The sequence below is a fragment of the Cylas formicarius genome, unplaced genomic scaffold, assembly GCF_029955315.1.
Source record: "Cylas formicarius isolate icCylForm1 unplaced genomic scaffold, icCylForm1.1 PGA_scaffold_8__14_contigs__length_24414737, whole genome shotgun sequence".
In the NCBI taxonomy this organism is placed as follows: domain Eukaryota; kingdom Metazoa; phylum Arthropoda; class Insecta; order Coleoptera; family Brentidae; genus Cylas; species Cylas formicarius.
In genome coordinates this window covers 23,008,818-23,023,437 of record NW_026844361.1, presented here as the reverse complement: position 1 = coordinate 23,023,437, position 14,620 = coordinate 23,008,818, and the positions used below count along the sequence as shown (strand labels likewise).

At 38.1% G+C, this 14,620-nt stretch overlaps 4 protein-coding genes and 1 long non-coding RNA gene across 9 annotated transcripts; 2 read left to right on the top strand and 3 right to left on the bottom strand.

Moving 5' to 3' along the window:
* Positions 1-119: 119 nt before the first annotated feature.
* LOC132706697 (short stature homeobox protein 2-like) lies at positions 120-768 on the bottom strand. Its single transcript, XM_060678173.1, has 2 exons — positions 615-768; positions 120-472 (listed from the first exon to the last, which is right to left on the bottom strand). The coding sequence occupies exons 1-2, from the start codon at positions 636-638 to the stop codon at positions 191-193; spliced, it is 306 nt and encodes a 101-aa protein (XP_060534156.1). The 5' UTR covers positions 639-768; the 3' UTR covers positions 120-190.
* A 295-nt stretch (positions 769-1,063) lies between these two features.
* Positions 1,064-4,773, top strand: LOC132706055 (ruvB-like 2). Its single transcript, XM_060677128.1, has 9 exons — positions 1,064-1,201; positions 1,297-1,410; positions 1,474-1,588; positions 1,862-2,018; positions 2,072-2,463; positions 2,513-2,625; positions 3,524-3,738; positions 3,807-4,054; positions 4,114-4,773. The coding sequence occupies exons 1-9, from the start codon at positions 1,196-1,198 to the stop codon at positions 4,143-4,145; spliced, it is 1,392 nt and encodes a 463-aa protein (XP_060533111.1). The 5' UTR covers positions 1,064-1,195; the 3' UTR covers positions 4,146-4,773.
* Positions 4,774-7,771: 2,998 nt separating this feature from the next.
* Positions 7,772-12,874, bottom strand: LOC132706066 (phospholipase A2). Of its 5 annotated transcripts, none has more exons than XM_060677146.1 (7): positions 12,857-12,874; positions 12,063-12,091; positions 11,485-11,621; positions 10,773-10,933; positions 10,209-10,347; positions 8,647-8,790; positions 8,240-8,564 (listed from the first exon to the last, which is right to left on the bottom strand). In XM_060677146.1, the coding sequence occupies exons 2-7, from the start codon at positions 12,066-12,068 to the stop codon at positions 8,384-8,386; spliced, it is 768 nt and encodes a 255-aa protein (XP_060533129.1). In that variant the 5' UTR covers positions 12,069-12,091; positions 12,857-12,874; the 3' UTR covers positions 8,240-8,383. The 5 variants fall into 5 exon arrangements, with proteins under 5 accessions (XP_060533125.1, XP_060533124.1, XP_060533129.1 ...); XM_060677145.1 differs by lacking the exon at positions 12,857-12,874 and adding an exon at positions 12,678-12,763 and having other exon boundaries at positions 8,241-8,564; XM_060677143.1 differs by lacking the exon at positions 12,857-12,874 and adding an exon at positions 12,553-12,710 and having other exon boundaries at positions 8,241-8,564.
* LOC132706067 (RNA transcription, translation and transport factor protein) lies at positions 12,861-13,886 on the top strand. The gene is made up of 5 exons (XM_060677147.1): positions 12,861-12,997; positions 13,051-13,272; positions 13,327-13,416; positions 13,469-13,629; positions 13,679-13,886. The coding sequence occupies exons 1-5, from the start codon at positions 12,937-12,939 to the stop codon at positions 13,880-13,882; spliced, it is 738 nt and encodes a 245-aa protein (XP_060533130.1). The 5' UTR covers positions 12,861-12,936; the 3' UTR covers positions 13,883-13,886.
* Positions 13,887-13,985: 99 nt separating this feature from the next.
* LOC132706068 (uncharacterized) lies at positions 13,986-14,513 on the bottom strand. Its single transcript, XR_009619547.1, has 2 exons — positions 14,321-14,513; positions 13,986-14,266 (listed from the first exon to the last, which is right to left on the bottom strand). It is a non-coding gene; the product is annotated as an uncharacterized LOC132706068 (long non-coding RNA).
* Positions 14,514-14,620: the final 107 nt, after the last annotated feature.

Sequence of the window (14,620 nt, the reverse complement as noted above, 5' to 3'; positions counted from 1 at the left end):
TGGGTTTTAAAACCTTGGTTGACAGTTATAATTAATAATAAATTATTAATTATGAACCTCACGTTGGATTGACGGCGAGATAAATATGATCCCGGCTTGTACTATTGAAGGAAATTGCAAACAGTTTGGACGCTTTATTATATTTATCAACTAAAAAATTAGCAAAAACACAATATGGATGTGGTCTCCTTCACTTGCCAAAACCGCCGCCAAATCCACCGCCCCCTCCGAATCCGCCACCGGACCCACCGCCGAATCCGCCACCGCCGCCGAACCCGAAACCACCGCCTTGCTGCGGTTGATGTCCCGATTCACAACACACGGGCTGCGGAGGTGGTTGGTGAACGGGTTCACAACATACAGGTTGTGGTTGGCGAACCTTTTTAACAACTATCACCCGCTTCTTGCTTTGGCCACAGCAAGTAGGTGCGGGGGTAGTCAACGACACAGTTGCCAAGATTATTATAATTACCTGAAATCGCGCAATTTTATTTAATATATAATATGCAGATGCAAAAACAACCACAAAGAGTTGTACGTTAAATATAACAAATAAATCAAACCAAACGAGTGAATAAATTCTGAAAAAGCAGAGCAAAATCGCCTATACTTACAATAAACAACGTTTCGCCTCTCATGGCTGGGATTTTTTATAACTAAATATGTTCGAAGCACGAGTCGCAATATTTTGAGCACGCTATTTTCCGCAGGCTCTTATTTATATAATATTATTTTATCGATGAAATCAGTTTTCATCAAGGATATGAAAACTTTGTAGTTTTTTGTAATTCAGGGGAAATATCCGCGAATAACAAGTTTTAAAATTTCTCACGATTATTGAACATCTCCTCCGTTATTAGTGGCCAATTAGGAATTTACCTCTACACATATATTTGCACCATACACAACGTCGCGTTCAATGGACTTGCACAGAAAATGTATTTTCCCTTTTCTGCTAATTACAGTTCCAAATTTTATTTTCACAGTGACGTAATGGGATTGTCATGTAGATTCACTCAACCTAAGAATTTCTGCATGGGCATTTCAAAGCTAATATTCATTGAGCTGACTCACCAAAACCAAGTTTGCCATTGTTCTGTGGATGTGTTTTGGTGTCGGTTGCTGTCGATATTTTGAGTTTAATATTTATTTATTTAAAGTCTGCCGTTTCAGTTTGAGACTTAAATAGTGAAATATGGCTGTACGTATAGTTTTTTTTTGTTAAATCGGATGTTTAAGGCGACTTCCGTAAATTCAAATTGTCACCTAACCTCAAAACGCCGGCTTCTTTCTTAGGCCGCCGCCGCCGCAAAAATTGCCGAAGTGCGCGAAACTACCCGCGTGGAGAGAATCGGGGCCCATTCGCATATCCGCGGCCTGGGCCTAGATGACAGCCTCGAAGCAAGACAGGTATTGTAGAATACCGTCCCATAACTCGAATGCTTCTAATCATATTTTTAAATGAAAATATAGGTTTCTCAGGGTATGGTGGGGCAAGTCTCCGCCAGAAGGGCCATCGGTATTGTGTTGCAGATGGTACGGGAGGGCAGGATTGCGGGACGAGCTGTGTTGTTGGCCGGGCAACCAGGTTAGTTACCAATATTGATCAAACTGTGAATAATTGTTGCGCTCTCGAGCATAAATTTGGTTATACCGGGTGTTTCAAAAACAAATTCGAAAAGGGTAGTTTGTTATATAAGCGTTGGGTCAAAATAACGTTTTTATTTTTTTATCTTAAATAAAAATAGATACAACAATAAATTATTTGGGAAGTATTACTATTATAAAAACACTCCTGCATGTTGTTCTATTTGTTTTAATTAGTTTTTATAATAGAAATACCCCGCCCCTTATAATGCAGGTACCGGTAAGACGGCGATCGCTACAGCGTTGGCCGCCGCCCTGGGCTACGATACCCCGTTCACGAGTATGGCCGGCTCGGAAATCTACTCCCTGGAGATGAGCAAAACGGAGGCGCTCACGCAGGCCATCAGAAAGAGTATCGGTGTGAGGATCAAGTGAGTGGTCAGAATGCTTTCTTTTTTTTTCTTTTCATTTTCTCCATCTCCAGGGAGGAGAGTGAAATAATCGAAGGCGAAGTCGTCGAGGTTCAAATTGAGAGACCTGCGACGGGCGTCGGCGCCAAAGTCGGCAAACTGATCCTCAAGACCACCGACATGGAAACGATATACGATCTGGGCGGCAAGATGATCGACAGCATTTTGAAGGAAAAAGTGCAATCGGGCGACGTCATCACTGTCGACAAGGCAACCGGAAAGATCACCCGGTTGGGGAGGTCGTTCGCCCGGGCCCGCGACTATGATGCCACGGGACAGCAGACCCGATTTGTGCAGTGCCCCGAGGGCGAGTTGCAGAAACGCAAGGAGGTTGTCCACACAGTGACCCTTCACGAGATCGACGTCATAAACAGCAGGACCCACGGATTTTTGGCACTATTTTCCGGTAGGTATGCATTATAATGTAAGAGGCTCCCTCATGGGGCTGATTGCAGGAGATACGGGCGAAATCAAGCCCGAGGTGAGGGAGCAGATCAACGGGAAGGTGGCCGAGTGGCGGGAAGAGGGCAAGGCGGAGATTATACCGGGCGTTTTATTTATCGATGAGGTGAGGCTCGGCGGGTTTTACAAAAATATTATTTGGTGTGTTAATTATTATATGAAAACAACTGTTTCAATGATGAAATTTATAAAAATTGAGTTTCTACAAATTTGAACCTTATGAAGGTTAGGTATTCGTTTTTTTTTTTTTGTAAGGCGTTTTCGAGAAATGGTTGTGGGCCTATGTTGTTAATTTTTCTCCTCCAATCTTCAGTTTTTCATGTGCTTTTTATTTGTTTAATCATAATAAGACTCGATGGTTTTCCGAGCATCCAAAAATTAATATAAAAAATTGAATAGAAATTGAAATATCGAATGAGAAAACTGTTCCAATGACAACGAACCCAGGAGTGTGGAAATCTCATTTGTAAACTTCAAATTTATATTACAGATTCGAATTCCACTCCAAAAAAAAAACGTGGTTTTCGTTTTAAGCTTCTTTTAAAACTATTTGCTACAGTGCGGCCGACCAATCTGGTTTCTCTTTAAAAACTTTCACAATTGACGTTGAAAAAAATTGCCGAAACGTCAGTATAGAAACAGAAAATTGTTTTTGGTTTTTATTGACCTTTCCAATTTGTCTAATAACGTGTATAGGTCGGAAGGGTCTTAAATTTAATAACTTCGGTCCTTTGTTCAGTTAATAAATAATCTTTTAATTAAATAATTTTTCGTCTATTGTTACAAGTGGGGTAAATCATATTTTTTCATCATATTAAGATTCGTAGAATGCGAATCTGTTATAAAAATAGTGGGTTCCATTTAACGTTTCACCACCGGATGGGGGTGGGAGTCATATTTGGTGGCAGTAAACAGTTTTTTTCTTCAGTTTTTAAACGCATCTTCGAGTTTTTTCACCGATTTGTGTAATTTTCCGCGCTTTTTATAAATTCCTTTTATCATAGGTCCACATGCTCGACATTGAGTGTTTCTCGTTCCTGAACCGTGCGCTGGAGAACGAAATGGCGCCGATCGTGATAATGGCGACGAATCGGGGCATAACCAAGATCCGGGGCACCAACTACAAGTCTCCCCACGGCATCCCGCTGGACCTCCTCGATCGGACCATCATAGTGGCGACGAGCCCGTACGACGAAAAGGAACTCAGGGAGATTTTGAGGCAAGGCGCCTGCGTGACGTGTTCCCCATTTTATTATAAACCTCTTTTTTTTTTTTTTTTTTTTTTAGTATCCGGTGCGAGGAAGAGGATTGCCAAATGTCGGACAACGCACTCACGGTGCTCACCAGAATATCAAAGGAGACGTCACTGCGTTACGGCATGCAACTGATCATGACCTCCAGCTTGATCGCGCGCAAGCGCAAGGCGCACGAGATCGACGTTGACGACATCAAAAGGGCGTACCAGTTGTTTTTCGACGAGGGTCGTTCTGTGCAATTCCTGCGCGAGTACCAGCAGGAATTTATGTTTAACGAGGGTGAGTTTTGACGCACTAGTGACGGCGATGCGCACGCTTTACGGCTTTTTTTGTTGCAGTGGAGGAACAGGAGAACATGGAGACCAATTAGGAGTACGCGCGTCCCCCCCCCACCTCGCGTTCTTGTGACATGTTTTTTTTTTGTTGCTCATTTTTAATAAAAAAAAAAAAGAATTAAAACACACTTATTGCACCTATCAGTATAGCTCATTATACCAATACCGATTGGGGTGGATCAAAAAAATGATTATTTTTTCTTTTTGGATCTGACATACAAAAACCAGTTGCAAGTTACCTCTAGAAAGTGCTGACCGCGTAAGAGCTGTTAATATTTTAATGCAAAGGTTATCCTCATCACAGTTTTGTACTTTCGATTTGGTCTTATGTTGATAATTTTTATAAGAAATGGAACGTTCTACAAAAATGCTCTCTTATACTTTTCCCATAAATCAAACTATTTGAAAGATGTTCGATGTAAAAGAACTTGAAGAAAAACTTTTTGTTAGGAATTTTGTCATTGACAAATGTTTTCAATCATTCTCGTCCACAAAAAAGGTCTCTTGTCTTACTCGAACCATTTTGAACATATTTGCATTGCAATCCCAATGGGTACTTAGATTTATAGTTTTTAATAAATATTTTCTATTTATTCGTTAAATTGACGAGTATTCACGACATTCATAAAAATTGGAGTTTATTTTGATAAAACGACAAGTTTTTAAATTATTTTTTACCAGTTGTATACATATATTTAATTTTAAGAATTTAAATAATTTTTTTCACAATTTTCTTTTTACACAAATTTTGACTTAATTTTTTTTGTCCGAGGATTTAATTTTATAAAATTGGTGATTCTGTTATTCTTTCTTTCTCAAAATAAATAAGAAGTAAAAGTTAAGATTTTCACGAAATTATATATTTTGACATGACAATTGTTTCGACAACACCGTGTCTTTATCAACGACATTGATAAAACAAACATTTGATAAAGACACCGTGTTGTCAAAACAATTGTCATGTCATATATTATAATTTCGTGAAAATGTGAACTTTTAGTTCTTATTTATTTTGATAAATGGATTTTCATCAAGTAAAAGCCACCTCAGTTCAATTCTTTCTTTCTTATTAGGCTAGCGCCATCTGTGGTTTTATTTATATATCGTTTCTCCTCTTATATTTCAATATCGAGTACATTGTCGTCGGCCCCGTCGTTTTTCCCCGTTCACGCCGGTATGGAGGCCGGATGGGCCCGAATGGTCCGCGGTGGAAGCGGGGGTTGTCGGTTTTTTTTGGTATCGGTCAAATTTGTTTTTTTGCTAGTTGAGCAAATATTGGTTATATGTCTTCTTTGTACGTGTTGGTCAATGACCAAAAGCGAAGATCCTCGACGGAAGTCGGCAATGGGCGAATGATCCTAGCAGTCGAGCCCAACATTTTTTGTGAAACGCATACTTGAACTTGAATATCGAGTACAAGTGTTTGGACTTCCGAGTTGTGTCTTGTATATAACTGTAACCACATAGTTTATCGCTACGTTTTAATATAATCACGATAATTTATGCTAATTTTTTAATATGAATAAAGAAATACATTCCATCGACAAAAATTCTTCAAACATTCTTCACCAATGGTGATAGAGGTTATGTGTGTATTTTTTCACCAGCTTCATTTCCTGAAATATTGCCTGAAACAAGGTGCTAAAAATGTAGCAGATCAAATTATCGAACTATAAAGAAAATATTCCGGCTTCTGTTGCTGATAATGTAATGAAAGGAATTCTTCGAACAAATGGCAAAGAATTCCAAGAAACTAGCCGTACAAAATCATCATCAACAACTAGTTTTTGTGCGTCAGAACCAAAAAAAAATGATTTTTTTTACCCATCCCAATAATCGATAAATAAAAGTGTTGTGCGGTATTAATTTTTGTGGTGTGTTTTCTTAATTTTTAATTTAATTTTTGTCCAGTACAGATATCTTTAATTCAAAGAACATAGAATTTTAAAATCAAATTACCACAATACAAAATTATTTGATTAAAGTTTTCAATTAATAACTCATAAATCCATAATCTTCGCAAGGAACAATCGAAAGGGAATGCTTAATTCCAATACCTACTACCACGCAAAAATAATTAATTTATATTTGTGTTGTACTCGGCCCTTCCAGGCGCCATTGTAAATCATAGATAGTAGAATTTGTTAACACTTAACATGGGCGATGTTATTGATAGTCTGTGGTTGAAGCACAAAGCTGTTAGAAATATTCGATTATTCTCGGATGGTGACGCTAGTGACAGTAAAGAAATACGGAATAATGTATGTCGTGGAAAAATAATGAATAATATACAAAACTACCTACATATTTTTTTGGGTTAATTGGGCCCAATGCCGAGAGCGATAGTTTTAAACAATTTCGCGTTACAAAATAAAGAATCATAGGCAATCCCTATGAAATGAAATTATTGCATTTACTATTGTAGAGGAAAAGTATCCATAAATGAAGTTGCTTGGAGTTGTAAAGCTGGGTCGTCGGAAAGTTTATGTTGCTGTATGGTTGTTTTTTTCTAAATGTTAACGCCTTGCGTTTCTAGGTAGTTATTGTTAAACATTGATAAGCTTTTGTTTCTGCTATTCCTTTAATAATTACTTTCGGCAGTATTTCGTTAAAACATGAACAGATCCCATTAAAATTTCAAAAAAAAAAAAACAGTAAAGTGTGTGGAGTTGCGCAAAGTGCAGGTTAATGCGTAAAATGCATGCGCGGAAGATCATTCCATTCTTTACGTAAGTGTCACAGCCGTCTGATGTGCATTGGTTTTACAGCGTCACCAGCTGGTCATAGATAAAGAACTGATAGGAGAGCGCAGCCGCCTGTGCGCGTATTGCCGGTATTGGTGGTCACGTGACCCCAATAGATCCAGGATTGAAATACATTGCAATAAAATGGTTTCCTAAAGATTTCCTTCAATATTAATTATCTAAAAGTATTTGGAAACTTATTTTCGAGTCAGCTATTATTTATTGTATTAGTATCGATTGTTTTAATCATATTTTTACGATCTTTCAAAGGTTTTTTGTGTCTCTAGGCTTGCTTTTATCGCTGCCTCCATTTGATCTGCTTCGACATCAGCTAAATGAATAACATTGGGCTGTGTTTGGGTGAAGTACTTTAGGGCATTCTCGAAAATAGTTGGCACAGCACCTTCCGCTAATTTTGGCCTCTCACGAGCATATTCTTTGTAGTCTCCTTTAACTAGGCACGTGCAAAATGTGTTATACATACAGCTGTTTTTTTTAATTGCCTAATATCATTAGGTATCTTTTTTAGCCAAACTTCTTTTTGATTCGGGTCAATGGTAAACTGAAAGTGGAAACGGGTCCCGTTTCTTCGGACTTGTAATTTCGCCGACACCCAAAAACACAACAACATCGCGGCATGTTTGCACTGTTCTTTGTACTTTCTGGTACTTGGTTTTTATCACAAATGTCCAAGGGTTTTCTCAAACATTTTAGTTATTGATAACAGAAAAAATACAGTTAAAGACCGAGTTTGACCTATAACCGGTATAACCTACAAACACCGATATCCAATCCAATCGAGGGCAGTTTGCACTGTTGTTTGTCCGATTTATGTCGCTTGGCTTTTACTACGAATCCATACGGGTTTTTAAAACATTCCAATTATTACTGACACAAAAGAAAACAATAAAAAACCGAGTTTTAAACAATTTAATACGCCGGTAACCTACATAAACATTCGTGTTTTCTCGGACCGCAGACGCACTGACCATAGACAACTATATTATATTGGTTGGTTAGTTTGGACTGACTGAAATTGCTGGATCTATTAGAGTTATGTGACTTTCGCTCGGCAGGGCCGGTCTTTTTCGTCGGCCGCGTAGGAGAGTAAGGACATTCTCAGAAAAAATCATCTAAAGCTTAAACCTCCCAACTATTTATTGTTCGCTTGCGCTACAGCGTATCGAAATTGCGCTCTATAGCCGCGCTGCGGCCGTATTTATTACCAATCTTCGCCGTTTCGTATCGTCGATTTAACTAGACGATAGCGGCATTAGCGGGACGTACTTTTCCGACGGCATGAAGTTCCACTGAGCGCAGATTTTGTCGCTCTCTGCTTTCGTGTAGCCGTTCCTAAAACGCGCGACAATGTTGCCTAATTTTACATTTACGGTTTGTCCGGGCCGACATAACCGTCAAAACGTTCAAACGCGGAGCGCGATTTCTTGCGCAGAAAGAAAACCGAAGCAAAACAAACGCAACTCAATCAAATTTATTAAAAATGAAAGCAAAAAATAAATCGTGCGACGTCACAAAAATTTTAATTTTTTGAGAACGCGATTTACGATGTACTGTTTTTTGTATCGTATTCGCCAAAAACTGGTCCCCGTTCGGCTGGCCGCGTAACGGTCCGACTTGGCAAACGTCAAAGAGCAATTTCTCGACGGTATGTTAAATATCGACTCCAAGTACAAGTCCGGAAGATCTACTCTAAAATGACGTACAATCGTCGACAAACAAGCGTCGTGCGACGCGATATGATTTCCCGTTTGTTTATAGCCTACGTACGTACTTTTGCCACTGGGAGCATGGGCTGCGTTCCTTGAAGCAAATCACCTGCACGACATTGAAAAAAATCGCGCCGATCGTGTTGGCGGTCTCCGTGTTTACGTTCTGCAGGCATCGTCGGAATGCCGCGTCACAATCGCAGTGCGACCTGAAACATACGCACGCGCGCGCAGCGTTTTATGCAACCAACTTTGCGCCACGGTACTCCACCTCGTAAGCATGCTTACTCAATACTACCTCTACAATAACGCGGTGAAAAGACAAATAATTGGTGAGTCGCCACGAGAAGGAGAAAAAGTATAGTATGCAACACGTTCGATAAACTTTTTAACTCACTCGTTCCGCTCGTGTCAAATAAACTCGTGAGTCAAATGCCGTTTACCGCACTTGTTGCATAATATACTATTACCGAACGTGTTGCATACTATACTTTTTGTACGACCGTTAGTTTTTGGAAACATTTTCGCAAAACAACACGAATACATTCACTGACATGACCGTCAGAATTGACAAATATCTCCGAAAACATCCGATTGCTCCCAAATCCGTGCGGCAAAATCCCGGAAATGTCCGAAGTGGCTGGGATTCATGGGAAACGAAACTCACGTGGTAGTGACGCTTCCCGCACGCTAGATCGGTGGGTAATTAGGTATTTTATGGACGGGAGTAGAAAAATAAAATTACCCTTATATAACTCTTGCAAATTCATTTTTCTAACCCAATTTCGTTACGTCCAAATGCTAGGTGAATAAAAACTTCTTGCCTGAAATTAAGTTCTAATTTGATGCAACTCAGTTAAATCCATGAGAATGGCTCAAAGTTATGCGACTTTTGCATCGTGAAAATCAACCAAACGAGGCAATTTTTTCATTCCCACGGGGGGCTTTGTGGAAAAAATGGATTCAAGCAATAAAAAGAGAAGATTCGTTTGTTCCAACAAAAAATGTAAAAATTAGACTTACTGAAATAATTAGAATCTAAGTACCACAAGAAGGGCTAGCAAGTCAAAAATTTTCCCATTCAGTTTAAGCCCCACCCCATAAAACTGAATGTGTTACAAGCTGCAATGTTGAATTAACAGGAGAAGTTCCTAGCAGTCAAGTTAAAAACACCTGGCTTGTTCAAAAGGAGTTCGTATTTATTAATTTTTTTTATTTAGTACTAATAATATAACCTGTACTGGGGGTGCAACAGCCTCTGTTTTCCTTTGCATATTATATTAATATATATTAATAAAAAATATTATGATAAAGTCTCTATGAAAAATTAAAATTTAATTTTATATTACTTAATCCAAATAAAATAATTAATTATTTAATTTAATAAAAAAATAAAATATTTTTAAAAAAATATATGAATATATGAGTTTCTGGACCATATTTATCTATTATACCTATTTATATATTTTAAAATTTAAATCAATATAAAACACTTAAATGTATTTCATCCTCTTTCACCTATATTTGAAATTACGAACACCACGCAACCAGATATATCGCTCCCTTAACGTGATGACTCACACATTAGCGTTTTACGGCCTTGTGATGTGAGGAGTTGTTGGCTCACCTGGTGTATGGCGAATTGTTGCATATTCCCTCGCGGCACTCGCCCTTCGCTAGGAAATTCGGGCAGTTGTCGTGTTCGCGACAGCACACGTCCTCTTTGCGATGGTAGCCCAAATCCGAATAGTTCCGAGCTTTGTCCCCTAGATGGTAATATAAAAAATATAAGGTGTATCACGAAGTATTGGTGTGGCTTTTGGCCGAGCCTCCCCCGTAAAGCCGGCAACCAACAATTCATGCATGTGTTAGGGCCAAGACAGGACCACTCGTCGGCTGATATCAGTGTTGAATAAATTTTGAAAAAATGTGTACGAATTTTTAATAAGTAGATAAGAAGCTTTAAGAGAAACCTGCCTACTTACAAAAAAGCGAATATCCTCAATAAAGGATATTGTTAACAGTGAAGTACTGAATGAAAGAAAAAAAAACGGAGTGATTTTCAATCTCACCGTCTGCATGACAGCGAACAAGATGTGATATGATGATGATGACTATCGGATAGATCGGGAAATTGAAACTCAATTGGCGCGATAGACACGATACAATATACACATCCATCCGATTTTACCTGGACCGCACCACTTTGTCCCGGGGTAAATAAATCCTCCCTGATGGGCGGACAGCACCTGTTTGCTTCTGCACACCTCTTCCAGTTTCGATATCGAATCGTCCGACATTTGACGCACCCGCCGTTGGTCCGCCGCCAAAAGCATGTTTCTTATATTCCCCCTGAAAGTAATGGACGTCACTGCACCAAAATTTATTGATAGTACCATAAACGTAATTCGGCAAGAGGTAGCTAAAACATCAGCCGGTCTATCTGTGAAAACAGGGTCGCAACAGTGGCGATAGTGATGATTTTCTAAGTGACTGATACTTTATTATTATTATTATATTTAATATTTTGTATATTAATAATGATGCTATGTACAAATCTAATGAAATAGAACGTAATAAATTGATACTGTGCATTAATTTTTTTATGTACATGTTTCAAGAATTGCTCGGAGAAAAAGATTGAAAACCTACTTATATCCTGCTCGTTAGAGTAGGTAAATTCCTAGGACGGTCCTGGAATGGTTACGGGTCTGCTGGACAGGGTGTTTTATAAGGGGCTGCGGTTTTGGAATAAAAAACAGTAGGCAAAGTTAATCACGGGGTCGGTTATAAAAGCACAATATTTCTGGGCATGGACCGCAAATCGGTAGATAGCTAACTGGGATCTAGGCAACTGCCAGGTAGTTATCTGCCGGATTCGCCTGTTCATTATGGCGTCTTACCTGTCTGTGTGTACGTGACAATACGGAGCCCTCGTGGTCAGCTCTATCATTCTGGACATGCCGTAATCCGCTATTAGAACCGTGCTAGCCCGTACTGAATTGAGGAGTACCGTACTGCACAACGCAGCTAGTACTACCTTAACAAATAAACAGCTGGGTTCTAGTAACTGATGAATCGGGCTAATCTTCAGACTTGTAAAAGTCAAATAAGGTAATAATAAGATATATTTTGGACTCTATTTGGAAACTAACCAAAAGTTCAATAAAAGCTGGAACAAATCGTTAAATGACATGAACGCAGTGACACCCAAAATCACCGGCAAGGCCGACATCTATGACTTGCCAAAAGGCTGGTGTTTGTGTATCAAGGCGGTCGAGAATCGCTTATGTAATAAACGCGAATGTGTGTCATTAATAAAAGTGGTTGATTTTCTTTTATCTTTGATGCCGCGCACTCTGCAGCGACATGTTGGAATAGAAACTCTCGTTAATCGGACAAAAATAAACGTCTGTTTTTTACGAAATGTTTTTTGTATATACAAAATTAGAAGTCGCGTAGTTAATATTTATATACATACCTTCATTTTTTGGTCTGGGTTTACATTTGCTACAACAACGAAATGAGTATAAATTTCAATAGACAAGGCTCGAGGACTTTGTATTAATAACCCCACATATATACATATTTAAAGGCTAAAGCGAAAAATACTTTTAGTTAATTGCCTACAGTTTGAAAATGTCTACCGATAGATAAAAGCGTTGTCAATATAACGTTTTAATTATGTAATGTGTTTTTTTTTACAAAATATAATTTAAGCTTATAGATAATTTGCAACGCGTTCCCCTTTGTTAATAACCCTACTCTTATATCCTATTGAATATTTTGTATCTGGAACCTATAAATTTTGTTATTAAATTTATCAGCACTCGTAATTAATATTTAGTTAATACAACGAAAATGCCTGTTTAACAGAAAATCATTGGAGTCGTAATATATAACAGTCTGTCCACAAAATTTTAGAAACTTAAAGCTGAAACGTTGTAGCCAGAATATTTTCATTTTTCTACCTGAATTATATTTTGCACAACTTAAACATTACTATATTTTTTCTATAGTCGCGTCGGCCACAGTATTTTAAAAACTAAATACACGCCCGCACAAGAAATCGCAATTCAAAAATTGCTATACTAACGTGTTCCACCACCTTGCGTTATTTTAAATGGCAAAATCTTGTATCGATTCTCGTATTCTCCCGCTTCGGGGTCAAGTTCATTCTTTGCGTTCGTGAATCCATTCAATAAGTTCTAAACGAATGTCGCCTGTTTTGATGCAACCAAAGATACACCTACTTGAGAAATAAATAAAACTAACCTCACATATACTGGAAATAAATAGCACAGCGTACGGCTGTGATCTCATCGATTATCCGAACCGGCTTTTATTTTTTTAAAATGGTTAGAAGATTTCTCGAAGCTTTGAATTACCCAAACTTTGATAAAATTAATGTGGAAGGTAAAACTGCACCAAACATTGCGTTTTTAGACTTTTATGACTAATCATTTTAGATGAAACGACGTTTAAAAATATCGTCGTGTGGCTGGAGACGACGAAAATAAATGCCGCCTCTCGAAACACGTTATATTTGCTAAAAAACATCAATGATCGCGGCTGGGACAAGTCCTTTGACTTATATAAAAACGACGTGGGATGTCCTGTTTTGGAATCAAGGGTTGAATATCTACAGTGGTTATTGGGAAAAGCTGTGCAAATAGAAACCTCAAAAAACAGTAAAAATCGCAATGTAAATAAATAGGCAGTGTAATCAAATTTTTTAATTTTAGAGGCTCTGTATTTGAAGCATTCAGTTAACACAATCAAAAGCTCTAATGTTCCAAATATGGTCGCCGAAAATCCATTGGATAAGCTAGATTGTGAGTATGTTTTTATTTAATGGTTTCATAAATTGGTGGTATCCGTTTTTAGTTGGAGGCAAAGAGTTTACTTTAAGAATAAACCAGCTTGCAAAATCCTTGAAAATAGTACCATATCCTGATCCTTTAGTCACTTTAAAGGCTGTCAGAAAAGTAATTACAACTAGGCTGGCTCCAGATTGTGTGGAAAATCCACAGAATTATATTCTGACTGTGATTATATATAAGCTTAAATTTTCGTTTTATTAAGTTGGCGTTTCAGGGCACTCCTTTTCCTTATGAGGATGCAGATTTGGGATTTGATCTGAATGATCCAGTACTAAATAAAGCTGCGAAAATATTGAGAATGTTGTACATTCACGACCTGCGAGATTTGCAGACAAAGGCAAATGAAATGGTGGTGGCTATCCAGAATATAACTGCAAATCCAAAAACTGATACAAAATTAGGAAAAGTTGGCAGATAAATTTTATATTAGGTTTCCAGACACATTTGGCGTTTTCTATATTTAGTATCAATGTTTATCAGTTTGGTCCTGCTTTACTATGTAATGTTTTCAATAAAAAATGTCCTGTAATAAAAATTTATTTGTAAACATAGAGGTAATTTAACAACCACATAAATGTTCACAGACAAGTTTAGATTTAATAAGTAATGATCACGTCTAGAACATATCCAAAACGTACCCCACAAACACAAAGGTGCAAACATACAAACATGTTGCAACTAAAAAAATCATCAAGTAAGCGGAAATTTTAGGATCTACCGCTACTTTCGTTGCCAAGTTGTGACTCATAACTCCTAAAGGGTGACTTGTCAAAGAGCTCTCCCACAGCTAATCCCACACAACCTACAAAAATAGAATATAGTTTGCCTTTGGGGCGCTCAAAAATCTAATGTTTACCGCTCGCAAGCAATGCAGTTATGAGTCTGGATTTTCCCGTGTACGAACGCGCAGTATTAAACAAATGCCCCCCGAGTCCGATCAGGCAGCAAACGCATATTATTTTACACGAAATGCATTTTTCTTTCGCGTGTTCCATAGCATTACAATTAAGACCCCATTCAAAATTTGCATCCCCTTTTGACGGAAGCATAGAATACGGAAAAATTGAAGTTACTACGATATAACCATTACTTAGAATTGGTAATTTGCCCTAACAGAATTTTAAATTGGTTAGAGAATTTTGCGTATTCTGTAGCA

Bases quoted from the DNA above. Each gene is read 5' to 3' on its own strand.
- LOC132706697 (XM_060678173.1), bottom strand. From the start codon at position 638: ATGAGAGGCGAAACGTTGTTTATT. The intron at 473-614 runs GTAAGTATAGGC...GCGCGATTTCAG, and splicing joins GAGGCGAAACGTTGTTTATT to GTAATTATAATAATCTTGGC.
- LOC132706055 (XM_060677128.1), top strand. The intron at 3,739-3,806 runs GCAAGGCGCCTG...TTTTTTTTTTAG, and splicing joins GAACTCAGGGAGATTTTGAG to TATCCGGTGCGAGGAAGAGG. The intron at 4,055-4,113 runs GTGAGTTTTGAC...TTTTTGTTGCAG, and splicing joins GGAATTTATGTTTAACGAGG to TGGAGGAACAGGAGAACATG.
- LOC132706066 (XM_060677141.1), bottom strand. From the start codon at position 11,816: ATGTCGGCCTTGCCGGTGATTTTGGGTGTCACTGCGTTCATGTCATTT. The intron at 11,677-11,736 runs GTTAGTTTCCAA...GACTTTTACAAG, and splicing joins CAGCTTTTATTGAACTTTTG to TCTGAAGATTAGCCCGATTC. The intron at 8,565-8,646 runs GTACGTACGTAG...ACGTCATTTTAG, and splicing joins CCATGCTCCCAGTGGCAAAA to AGTAGATCTTCCGGACTTGT.
- LOC132706067 (XM_060677147.1), top strand. From the start codon at position 12,937: ATGGTTAGAAGATTTCTCGAAGCTTTGAATTACCCAAACTTTGATAAA. The intron at 13,273-13,326 runs GTAAAAATCGCA...TTTTAATTTTAG, and splicing joins AATAGAAACCTCAAAAAACA to AGGCTCTGTATTTGAAGCAT. The intron at 13,630-13,678 runs GTGATTATATAT...TTGGCGTTTCAG, and splicing joins CACAGAATTATATTCTGACT to GGCACTCCTTTTCCTTATGA.